Genomic DNA, 12,832 nt, shown 5'->3' on the forward strand with positions numbered 1-12,832 from the left:
CAGTTATACACAGAGCGTGGCGCCACACACACATCAGCACTTCACCCCTGCTTTATCTTAGTCTGAGCAATAATGTGTTTTGGCTCCTACTTCTGTCAACAGCAGCCCAGCGGTTGAGTTGTGGCCTCTTCTCTGTTTCTAACTATAATGTAAAGCTTTTAATCTTAATGCCAAACACATGCACTCACTGAGATGCCCCATTCATATTTATAGCAGTGGAGGTAGTATCGCTTACACTTTTTAAACCACACCAAGAAATATTATTTTAATCTATGTGTGTGTTTCAGAGCTGCCAACATGAAGTAGCGATGACTCATTCAAGAAGTCCCTTTAATGATGGTGATGATGGCAAGGCTTTTCTACATTGAGGACGCTCGTTTGTCAAATATACTGAATATGGTCCATGTTTTTAGATTGCAGTTTTATTGTAGAAAAGCTTAATACAACACGTCTTACATTTCCGGTTGGGAATAACAACCAAAAAAAAGGACTGTGATTGAGGTCTAATTTATCCAAGTCTCCCTCTTCCTCCTCTCCTAACATTGCAGGTGAGGGTGGAGGAAAACAGTCCTGTCAGAATCCGCAGCTGAGTATCTCACCACACCCTGAAACTTTTCGTATTCGCCAAGCCACGTTGGACCCTAACGAGGTATCAGAGAACCAAAGGTCACTTCGAGAGAATAAACGAGCAAGAAATAAATTGTGCTCATTAACATTTCCTGTGCTGTCATTCTGATGCCACCAGGAAATCCCTAGGCGGGGGAGATAAAAGCGTAATGTATGGTGACGCTGGAATGACAAAGCCATTGCACGAGCGTGATTCACCTGCCTGATGATGTCACATCTTGTTTGATTCCTCCCTATGTAAACAAGCAACTGAAGACAGGAAATGGTAGTGGGGAAAGGGTTTCTTCCTGTTGTTAGTTGGGAATGTCCCAAGCTGCTATCCAATTCCACTTTTATTCAGTCGTTTCTGTTTCCTGTTGGAAAAACATCTGTCTGTCAACACTTGATTGACCCCGTGGTATCCACCAGTCGCTATACAGACTAAAATATATCGACCTCTTTTTTTTCCCATTACATACAGCTATTTTATTCTGAATTTCAGGCATTTAAGGACAGGCAACTCCCGTTTATTTGGAACGGGATATGACTGGTTTCCTCTCAGTACTCACACATTTTATTGCAGCTTATGACATCAGAGCAGGCTGGACTTCACCCACTTTCTGTTCAGTTCACACCAAAGAAACCAAACACAAAATCCTCACATTTGAGAAGGATGACCCAGAAAATGTTTGACATTTTTGCTTGAGAAATGACTCAGTTGATTAATGATTAACACAATCAATGCGGATGAATTGTCTGTCGACCAACTGATTGATCGTCTCATCGTGTCAGCTTATATCACCTTAAATTGGCATTGGCATGAATAGCGTTCATATGAGGGTTTTTCATGGTGTCCACAGCTCTGCTAAACCCGTCTACATGCTGTTCCTCTATGGTCTGTAGCCTGACTGTGTATACGTAGATTATTCAGTCACAGAATAAACAAGATATTAAGGAATACCTCAGCCATAAAGTGTTATAACCATCAGATTTAAAGTATCAAACAATCACAGGAAACTGTCAAAAGTCAATTTAGTCGACTTTTCTGTGTTTGACGAGCTACCTGCCACTTCTAGTAAACTCCTCCCATCTTGCAGAATAAAAGCAATGTTAAGAGTGACCAGTTGGCAGCGGGCTAACTGCAGGCTTGTTTTTCCTCAGACATGGCGCTATCGTCTGTCATTGTCTCCCTGTGTTTTAAAGTGCAAGGTGTGGTGTTCGGTTACAAAGGCTCAGCACAATGTTTCTGGGTTTATCCAGGTTAGGATAATAGCGGCGAGTCGCTGACCCACATCGGCCCTGTTTGTATGGTCACTGGTCACTGCTACAGTAGGTCACAGACAGCGAGGCTAAAAATGTTCCTCAAGTTGATTGACATACGCTAAAAGTCACTGCATGCTCTATTGTGTGTGCACGAATCATGTATGCTTTTATGAAGATTTAGGTCATTTTTGTTTTAGAGTTAAGTGCATCTTATGTGGTTTCTTATCAAAGGTCAATGTTTGCCACCGTCTGAGATTGCACAGCACCACGTGCAGCTTTGTTTTCCCTGGAAAAACTTAAGAGCGGTGAAAACATGGAAGTGAGAAAGTGTGTGTGCTGACAGGGCCAGGAGCTGCTTTATCAATCCCAGGAAGCCTTGCTACCGGGAGGCAGGAACAACAGCCACTGGCTCGGAGAAAGGGGACTTTCCTCCATCCTGCTCTGTTAGGATGCAGAACAATGACCAAATTACTCACACACACACACACACACACACACACACACACACACACACACACGCACACAATGACCACTGGCTTGGATATTTTTCTGTGTGTGCTCATACAGACTTGCTCACAGCAGGTTGCACTTTAAGCTCTGAGCTTTGTGATCTCTGCTCCCTGGCTGTTTTTTTTGGGTAGTCTAACCCTTTTACCCTGACCCCGACCTCTTATATCCAAAAAGCTCTGATATAGAAAGTGACCCCGGGGAGTCAAGACCAAGAAAGTGGCATCAAAAAAAGAGAGGCTCTAAACTGCTGCTGTGTGTAATGTGACCCACTTGTCGTGTTTTTTGGGGTTAGACGAGACGGCTCGTCCTTGCGCTGCCCTCTTTTTTCTTTCCTCTTCTGCATCAGCTCATCACTCAGCCACCCACACCCCTCTTCCATTAATCACTATCACCTCACACTAATTCTTGATCACTGTCTCTCCCCTTCTCTGTGGTCTCTCGTCACAGTTTCAGTGACAGTTCCTCTCGCTTTTTCCCAGTATAATATCTGTCACTTGTGTCGCCTGCAGTGCTGGCCGGCCTCCAGTTCTTGTGGCGATCCCACACCGCAGAGTGAGAGAGGAGAGCGAGCAAGGACCCAGTTGGAAAGAGGGAGAGAGACTAGTCTTGCAGCAGTAATTGGTCAGGAAGTGGGCTGCTTGGATGTGCGAGCTCTTCTCTCCCTGTCTCTCCCCCTCCCCTCCCAGTGGGCAGTCAGTTCAGTTGCGTTTTGCTTCCATCTGTTCCCCCCTCTCTCTCTCTCTCTCTCGCTCTTTCCTCTCTCTTTCTCTCTGAACTGACCTCATAGAGGGGTGGACCACGGACCGGGCCGCCTTGACACGAGCCCTACGTACCTCTCTAAGTCAGTCAGCATTTCTAAGACTGTACGTGTGGTGTGAAACCTTTTCAAATGCCTGGACATGGATCTAACCTGTGACAGGATACTGGGATACCAGTGGCTGAGGAAAGGCTAATCGTGGGAATGGTCTCTCTGAGGTGAGTGACAGGTTGTCATTGTCTTTGTGTGGCCAGGACACAGAGCGTTGGCCTCAGTTTTTGATGTGCGAACTGGTTTAATTTACTGTAATTTACATGCTCAGATGTCACCGTGCAGAGTTGGTTTTCCTTCTTAAAAGCCCAGCTCTTTATTTAATCATAATTGCAGAGGTCGATTCCACCAAACCCAGTGTGACCTCCAATTACTCAGTCCAAGGTTTCAATTTAGCGTGGCTCTAATGGCACCTTTGCCCACAGGCACCATGACTACCAGTTTGGGCTGAAGCTTGGGAGTCAAAGGTGGACATGACAATAATAATGCTTTCACCTTTGTGCATCTGAGAGGATGATCAACATGGAGTTTGTAGAACTATTTGTTATGTCTTGTCTTTTGAAGACCCATCTATCCAGTTTTAAGAGATACTGATTTAGCAGTGTTTTCAGTGCAGTTTTAACATTACATTACAATTAGAAACATCCAAAGTCTGAGAAGTATCATGGCTTTAACAGATCTTCACAGGGAAAGTTTGATCACGAACATTGGATACAACAGAAATCAAATGTGTCAGCTTTAATCTGACATAGTTATTTTTTATAGTGAAATTTCAATACAACAACCTCACACTCTTACCTACATGTTTGGGGCGTGTGTGTGTGTGTGTGTGTGTGTATGTGCAGATACACATGTGTTCTCCTTTGTGGTGTGTCCTCATTCTTGGAGCTCTAACTGGAGCACCCAGCTTCTGAGGGACAGAATGGGATGGACTCATTTGTTGTCATGTGTGGCTTTAATCATGAAGATTTATGGCCTGATGGTTTCTGACACTTGTTTGTTGGTTATCTGACTTTAACGGTGGTCATGGTATCTTGTGTGTTGGTTGTATATTAGCTTAGACTTTGTATATTTCTAAGGAGGTCTTTTGTTCACCGTGAATCAGAGGGTTCCAGTATTTCTATGGTTTATGATGAAATCCTTATGATATATTCTTCATACATTCTGGGATAAACTTTCTCTGATATATATTTTAGCTGTTGTTATCCATCGCTGTGTAGTGTTTGGTAATATTTGGAAATATAAGTGTCAGATTTTAGAAATATGTGTGCTATTTTAAATATATTCCTGAATCACTTTTAAATCTATTCTTTTGGCCTCATAAAGACCTTGACAAAAGACCTCATATTTAACAAATTACTATGTATTTAAGAAATACATTATTTTCTCTTAGTATTGTAAATATAATATGAGTACTGTGTATATATTATTTTAGTATGTGTCGTGTTTCCCTAATGGGAGAAAAGTCCCAGGATCTGTTCTGCTGGTCTCCTTTCCTGGAGCTGGACCCTCGTCCTGCATTTTAATCAGAGGCCAAACACAGCTTCCTGCGTATATCCGCCACACATGCTCACATACTCACTCAACACACAATAATTGTGCATGCACACACACACACACACCCACACATACACAAATACATGACCATAAAGAAATGAAGCACAATACTCATCTCAGACCTACTGTATGCAACAGACAATGTGTAACACAAATATCTGTCTAGAATCCCCACACCCAAATAATATTCACTAAAAGGAAATGAAAGTTATGATTCCTGTAAACCACCTGTTTTTCTGCTCTTTGGCCTCCTCTCTCCCCCACCTGGCGATTGGCTTCTTATTGTTCATCTGCATCTGTTAATGTGAACACCAACTCACTGCATAGTTGAATACTGACATTATCTCCTGTCGTAAATACTTCTCCTGGGTTCTGCTATGGCCGTGGTGCCACCCTGCTCTATCATTAGCTGCGGCTGTTGACTTTGTTGTTGTTGACGTAGCAGCTGTAGTTATTTCTGTATCGCCGTTGTTTAGTCTGCCAGAATGGCAAAGACGCTCCTTGTTTTCCTGGATGCTCCCTCGGGCTCCTCCAGGCCAATTTTGAGGGATTCCTGCTCTTATATAAGCTGAAACCGGTGCTTCAGTCAGATTTCTGGCCGACGAGAGTCAGAAATTCCTGGACTTGTCCTGGCATTGGGAGTAGACTGCTGCAGCCGGGGGGAATACCATCCGTGAATCTGGAAACCTCGTCTGGGAAAGGGAAAATCAATACAGGATATTACAGAGTTAATCAGGATTGTAGATTTTTACACGGATGAAATTAGCCTCGGCACAGAGAATGTTAAAAGCTTCTTACTGGTTGTTATTGGTCAGAAATCTGTACTCTAATAAAACAGGGAAAAGTGCTGTAACAAGTGTGCTGCACTGCATCACATGTGGATTTTGTCATTTCATTTGGAGGAGAATAAATATGATACTGTCAGACAATGAGGAATGATTTTTTTTCCAACCTTAAAGTTACTTAAGGGGGAAAAGGTGTGTGTTAAGGGGTTAATGAAGAGCTCAGGCGACAAGAACAAAAGCTTTAAGAGTTGTGACACTTAAAGAATCTGTGTGTGTGTGTGTGAGAGAGAGAGAAAGAAAGTGTGTCTGCAGATGATCCATCTCACCAATGACAAAGACAGACAGGGTCACAGAGGGAGGGGGAAACTGTATATGAATGACCCCTCCACCCACAAACTCCCGTCATTAGTCACAGTCTCCCTCCGCCTGAATCCGTTTCCCTCTCCGTTTGCTCCTCCATGTGCTGTATACGTTACCACAGAAACGTCTTCACTCTAAACTGTGGACAGCTGAGAAAATGAAGAAGCTGTCAGGTTGTCTGAGCAAGAGATTGGACCTGATTTCACACACTCGCACACATGCTGCCCACTGCAATAACAACCATCAAATAGGTCCTCCGCCTCTCTCCACCTGCAGCCCTCCTCCCGCCAGGACATGCTTAAGTGGTCGGGGACAGTTTTTATTTCTGATTGCACACACACTAAAACACTTTCAAGAGGCTGTGGTCTTTTAAGTCGGAGTTTACAATGCTGTTGGAAAACAAGTGATTGTGTGTGTGTGTGTGTGCACCAGTAAAAGTTGAATAGTGTGTATGAACCCTGTGCCCCTGCTTCACTGTTTGCACTGCCCGAGTGTTATGAAGAATGGAGTGGTTTATTGACAATAAGCGTTTTCTTCCCTCTCTCCCTCCCTCTTTCTCTCTCTCTCTCTCTCTCTCACTGTCTTTCCACATGCCACTCTGCCTTGGAGATGAATGCCTCGCTGTCGTCATAGTGACCACAGCGGGCCATGATCATCTTGGCAAACCGACAAACTCTCAAACCATCAATTCTGACTCTGGGTGCATGGAGGTTTGAGAGGGAGTGTTTGTCTCTCCTGTAGGGTCTCACTGCCTTGTTATAGCTTGTTTGTTAGCCTTGAAGAGGAGGGAGGTCTGTTGGGAAATCTCTGAGTGGATAGGAATGACATAAGGAAGGGGAAAAGACATTGGAGCAGAGCCGTATGAGGGCGGTGGTGTTGAGAAGGAGTTAGGTGTGGAGCTTTGGCTGCGCTGCGTGGGGAAAAATCACATTATTGACTTGACCGCAAGTAATGCAGAAACTATTAAAACTATAAGTCGATTCAAATTTTGATTTACCCCCAGAAATTTAGCAACACACTTGTATATAGTCTGGGAACTTGTGAAGGACAGATGAAAAAAAGAGCAGTCGAAATTGATGCAGCAGAGGCCAAGATCCCTAATATGATTCAAGCTCCAAAAACATAGGATCCTGCATTTCCCATAATAAAACTCGGTAGCCCCTTTCGCTGCACCCTCCATGCCAGGTTAATGCCTATGTCTTTCAAACTCCTCCCCAATTGTTAATGCAGGCAAGAAATAGTGATTGTAAAATATGGTTATTATTGTCTTGCCAAGAGATAGGTGAGAAGATTGATACCACTCTCATGAGCATATGGTTAATAATGAAGCTATAGAGTCAGGAGGCGGTAAGCCTAAAGACTGGAAACAGGGAGAAACAGCTAGCCTCACTGTGTCCCATACTCTTAACAACACCTCTGAAGCTCACACATTTACTCAATGTATCTAATTAGTTTACTTAATGGTTACTATGTCTTGACGAACAACAGTTTATCAATTTGGCCAGCACTTTTGTGCAAATTGGTTTGTGAGCTATTTCCTCCTGTTTCCGGCCTTTATGCTAAGCTAGGCTAATTGCCTCCTGGCGCTGGCTTCATATTTAGGACATGGCAATGGTATCAATCTTCTGTGTGAGTCTTGGCAAGAGAGGGAATAAGCATGTTTCACAAAATGTGACAGTGTGTCTTTAAGACTCACACAAAACCAAGGAAGACGTCATCTTGATCTGTGGGAAATTATGATGGGCATTTTTCAAGATTTTCTGAGCTTTTACAGACTAAACAATTAATCAAATATAATCAACAGATTCATCAATATTGAAAATAATCATCGGACCACTAACCACAAGCTTCTTTCTTCGAGCAAAAGACAGTTTGCTGAAGGAAGTTTTCTTTCCCTGGATCAAATCTGCAGCCAAAACATCAAGCTAATCTTCGATTTTATCAAGAACTGCCTCTACATGTATAGCGATTGTCATATCCCATAAAGGAGGAACAATATTGTTTGTCTGGTCGATATCCTGCAGGGAGTGTTGTGGAGGCCGTTGGAGCATGCAGGGGGCATCAGATAAGCCGGACTGCTGCTGTAGGTTTCTGTCATCAACAGGTCGTGCTTGGCTGAACCGAGGAGTTTAGACGCTCCCTCTGTGTGTTTGCCAAGCTAGAGGTGCTCATTATGGATGGCCTGTGAGTGTGTGAGGGGTGGAGGTGGCAGGGGGAGGGGCGGGTGGACAGTATTTAGATTCGTTGTGGAGGTTTAGGGGCTTCGTGGGTCAACGGACCCTTAGACCATTAGAGAGAGGGGTCGTGCTTCTTGGGATCTGGTCTATGAGTGTGTGTGTGTGTGTGTGTGTGTGTGAGGATAGTCCAAGGGGTCTCTATTATTGTATTGGTGAGGAGAAGGGGGTGGTGTCAGCAGGACCCCATGCTGCTGGGACCAGTCCCTGTCTTTAAAGAGGGACGACAAATAGTCGACACATTTGCTTTAGTGCGTGAGACTGAAGGCCTATTGTCTCACGTGTGTCTTCCTCATGGGACACATGGCCTGTCCTGAACTATAACTGCTTTCTGAAATTATAATCCTTAGAGCTGCACTTCCCAACCTGGAGACCGCGACACCCATGAGGAGTCACAAGATGAACCTGAGGGGTCCTGAGATAAGACCAAAAAGGTCTTATTTCTGCTAGACAAAGTTATGTTTATTTTTCCAAACTTTCCTCTAATCTTTGCTTTCCTTCTTGTAAATTAGCTGGATAACTGGATTCAGTTCCTCGGGCCTCTAAAAAGTATTAAATTAAAACCAGAAAAACAAAAATCAGTCTTTGGTTGAGCTGGGCTCAACATAGTCATATGCAACCAGTGTCAAGGAGTTGCAAGTACTCCGTAGAACTGAGCACTGGAAACTGTCTTGTGTCGAAAGTTGGCATTGAATACTTCTTCAGTCTTTGCTCTAAAATGTCCTGTTGTAAATTATAATCTCTTGTTCAGCTGTTTGTGTGAAAGCACCGTTAAAGGATACTCCAGGGTATTTAGTATTGCACTACCATAAAGTTGGGGGGCATACAAGAGAGTATGAGTCAAGCTCCAAAAACCATCCTACAGTTACCACAATGCAACTCAGTAGTGTATTTTAATTAAACCATCCCCGGCTCTGAAATGCCCCTCACCTCTTCTATATAATGTCATTTTTTCAAACTTTGGAAAGCTCCCCCAGAGCCAAAGAAAGCAAAACTGTTGACTGTGATGAGTAAACTGAACTGAATTTGTAAAATTGGTGGAGTGTGCCTTTTAAAGAGGCGCACTGGCCTTACAAGTCATTTAAGGGATCACAATCCAAAATGGTTGGGAAGCACTGTCTTAGGTTGAAGTTCATCTGTCCCCATTTTCACTGATGTTCATGTACATCTTGAATTCCACTTCTGACATTTTGAGCACTAATTCTGTCCAGCCTCTCTCTGATCTGGGACACAATGAGCTGTGCAGTGTCTCGCAGTGGACGAGGAGCTTTTGTTTGAGCTGGCTCTCGGCCTATTGATCAGCCGTAACCCCCACCCCCCCCATAACCCCCCCCCACATCTTTCTTGTAAAGTGTGTGTACGTGTGTGATCTCTGGAGCTGTGCGCCAACAGCAGCAGTTCAGCTGCCTGCTGAGTGTGCTGCAGACGAACACACACAAAAGGTGTTGCCAGCCCTACAAGCGTTATGGGACCAGGCTAAAAAGTTTGATTTTGGGACAATAGATGAAGAGGTAAGAATGAAAGAGGGGGAAAAAGATAAAAGAAGGGAAAGAAAGAGAGGAAAAAGGAGAGGAGGCACTTAATGTGGAACTCCCAGCTCCTTGTAATTTGCTATGGGAGAGAGAGAGGAGGAGTCAGGGGGAGGGGAATACCCAGCAGGGAGGGAGCAGTAGAGAGCAGAGGCCATTCACTCTGACACACACACTCACATGCAAACACACACATGAACACTTTTAGACACACACACATGCAGGCAGTGGATGTGTTGCCACAGGAGAGAGGGAGGGAGCGAGGCATTCGGAGAGAGGAGCAGACAGAGGAGATCCTCAGCAAACTCAAGTGAGAGAAAAAGACAGAACACATCAGCCAGAGGAGTGTGTTGGTGTGTGTGTTCAGGGGAAAACACAACCTGAGAGTGTGTTGTTTTCCTGTGTACATTTTGGAGGAGCGGACTGCATGTTTGCTCCCAGGAGAAAGGATTCACAATGACTGGGAGAATTTGGGAAATCTAAGGGAGTCTTTCCAGGCTTTGCCGGGAATACTGTTTGGAATACTCTGGATATGTGACCTGCTCTGGAAATCCTGTTTTTTTTTTCTCCCTTTAAACCTGCACCTCACTTTAAAAAAAAAAACTCAGCCTCATTTACTCTCATTTCTGGTGAAGGGAAGCCAAGCCACAATGCCTACCGGTAAGCAGGAACTTTTTTTTCAAATATATTCAAAGATGTTTCCCAGCATGTTCAAATTATAGACACTCACGCTCAAGTTTTTTCCCTGTGATGTGGTGGGACTAGATTTTTCTGTCAAAGGTGTTGCATGTCTACAAACCTCATCAAACGGACTTAAATCATATTCATGTAGAATAATTTCCTGTTTTTAGATGTCTGATGAAATGAAGAGGCTATTGAGTCCTGCGCTGAATATTTGTTTGAGCGATTAGAATAAAATAATAAAAGTCTTTTCAAGTGGCATCTGGTCAAACTTCAGACAGCAACTTATAAATACAAGGTCTATTGACTAGTCATTGATGGTTTGGCTGTTTGTCTTAGTGGCTCTTTTGTGTGGTGTGTGTGATATTTTTTTCCTCAGCTGACAGCGCTGTGTGAAGTGCCTTTGCAGCGTCCGTCTCTCGGCAGTACAGTTACATGAACAGCATCTTCTGGTTGTTTTCACACCCCGGGTGTCGAATGGAGCATGTTTGCTTTCTCGCAGACGATGCGGGTTAAATTCCTAATGATGCTGGGATGATGGTGTGCACAGCTTTCTGCTATTCTTTCACGATCCTGGGGGTTATAGGTTTTGCTTTGTTGGTAGTTAGAGATGTAATTTAAATGCAGGCACTGCAGAAAACTAAAATAACAAATAAAATAGACTTCTGACTCTGTTCTGATTTTGTTTTCCATCACATATCTCTTAAGGCCAGCACATGTGCCAGTTCCCTCTTGCTGGGTGTAGGTTTGACTGAGTGTTGAGATGCCATTCTGCAGCCTGTGACCCAAATTAGAGCCTTGAGGGCAGCAGTTGGGGGGTGGCTACAAATGGGGATAGAGGAGAAGAGGAGGGGGGAATAATTACTGTTTAGAGCAAACTCTTTGGTTTAGAGGTGCCGGAGACAATGGACCCCTCCGTCCTCCTCCTCCCACCCTGCTAGCCCAGTCCTCTGGGAGGACATCTGCCCCCCATCCTGAGCACTCACGTGCAAGGAACTGCAGCCCTGCAGAGGGTAAAGCAGGGTGCAGCGTGGGGGGCAGGTCCCTTCGGAGTAATCTGTCTAATAAAGAAAACAAATCAATAGTTTTCCAATCTCATGTTTCACTGTCCACCCAAGTGTGTGTGCTTGACAGAGTAACTGACGTGAATGCAGAGAGTCCAGTGGCGAGCTTCTCCTCTGGGCATAAATCCAGAGAATGAGGCTAGTGTGTCAATCTCAGAGGGAGGGCAAGGGCGTGTGCAGCGAGGGTCGCATGGGTGTCCCAAGGGTGGGTGTGAGAGTGTGTCTGAAAATAGGGAGGTGTAAGTTTGCAAGTGGACATTTCTTTCCCACAGAGGCTGAACACCGGTGCTGTCAGCTAAAGCCACGCCGCACATTCCTCGCTGATGTCCGCAGCACCAATGACAAACAGTGAATCTCTACTAGAGTCTCGGCTTTAAGTCACATCTCATAAACACAACCTGAAGATAAGAAGATGTTAATCTGTAAAATAAATAAAATGTGTGAATGCGCCCGTGCATGGTGGATGTTTAGTTGTTTTACTTTGTAGTGAGAAAAAAGCCATTTGTTGCTAATTAGCCTCCCAGCTGTGTGTGTGTGTGTGTTTACTTTAACCATGTTTTGTGGGGCAATGAAAGCCACAGGAGTCTATTAAGTCACACATCAAGTTTAAACTTCTGTCTCTAACAGTCATGACATGTGTTGAGATGTTTGAATTACTGTCTTGGGATTGTTGGAGCTTGTGCAGCTCGTTCCACGCCAACACAGTAATGAAAGAATGTTTATTTTATTTTCTACTTCTTCTTTTCTTTCTCCATCCATCCTCCGAAACATCTGCATTATAATGTATGTCCCCGGCCTGCGCAGCTCTTTGTTGGTCCGGCGATAAGTCGCTCCGCCTCCTGTCTCAAATCCCATCCTTCGCCTCTCCCTGCCTCTCTCACCTCTGCCCTCTCTCTTCTTCTGCCTCTGCTCCTCCGCAGTCACTCGGCTGCGGTGTGAAATCCTGAGTGACACTTTCAGGTCCTTAGCGTCAGTTGAGATCAAGACTGCGTCTCTATCAGAAACAGAGACTGACCTTAAGTGGACATGGCGGAAGATGTGAGGCCGTAACTAAACAGACAGCGACGACTTAAAATGCTTCATTGTGCTGCCGTTTCTCTGCTCAGCCTGCAGGGAACAAAAACTCTCCGAAGTTTGAACTAAAAGATGAAGGTTTAAGTGCTGAGAGAATTTGGTACTTTTAAACTTTTAAGGGTTAAAGAACCACAAAAGGAGGGATTCAAAATGAGACAGAGTGAGTGGGAAATGGAAAAGAGAAAAAGCACAGGAGTGGGTGGTGTTTGACCTTTGCCCTTTCTTCTCTTCTCTTCTTCCTACTTTCATTCCTCTGGGTCCTCTCCTCCTCATTTCTCACTCTCTCACAGTCACACATGTCCTCTTCCCACCATGTTTCCCCATTATATTGTCTTTTTTATTTGCAGCTTAAAGTGTTAAA

The 12,832-nt window shown here is 44.2% G+C and overlaps 1 protein-coding gene across 1 annotated transcript in view; it reads left to right on the top strand.

Annotated features, from left to right (window-relative positions):
• The first annotated feature begins 10,302 nt into the window (after positions 1 to 10,302).
• Positions 10,303 to 12,832, top strand: part of LOC139302275 (pleckstrin homology domain-containing family G member 1) — a 32,926-nt gene continuing 30,396 nt past the window's right edge. The window contains exon 1 of the mRNA XM_070925929.1: positions 10,303 to 10,312. Coding sequence (XP_070782030.1) covers positions 10,303 to 10,312 — 10 coding nt within the window. The remainder of the gene's footprint in view (positions 10,313 to 12,832) is intronic.

This window comes from Enoplosus armatus, chromosome 19, assembly GCF_043641665.1.
Source record: "Enoplosus armatus isolate fEnoArm2 chromosome 19, fEnoArm2.hap1, whole genome shotgun sequence".
Lineage (NCBI taxonomy): Eukaryota > Metazoa > Chordata > Actinopteri > Centrarchiformes > Enoplosidae > Enoplosus > Enoplosus armatus.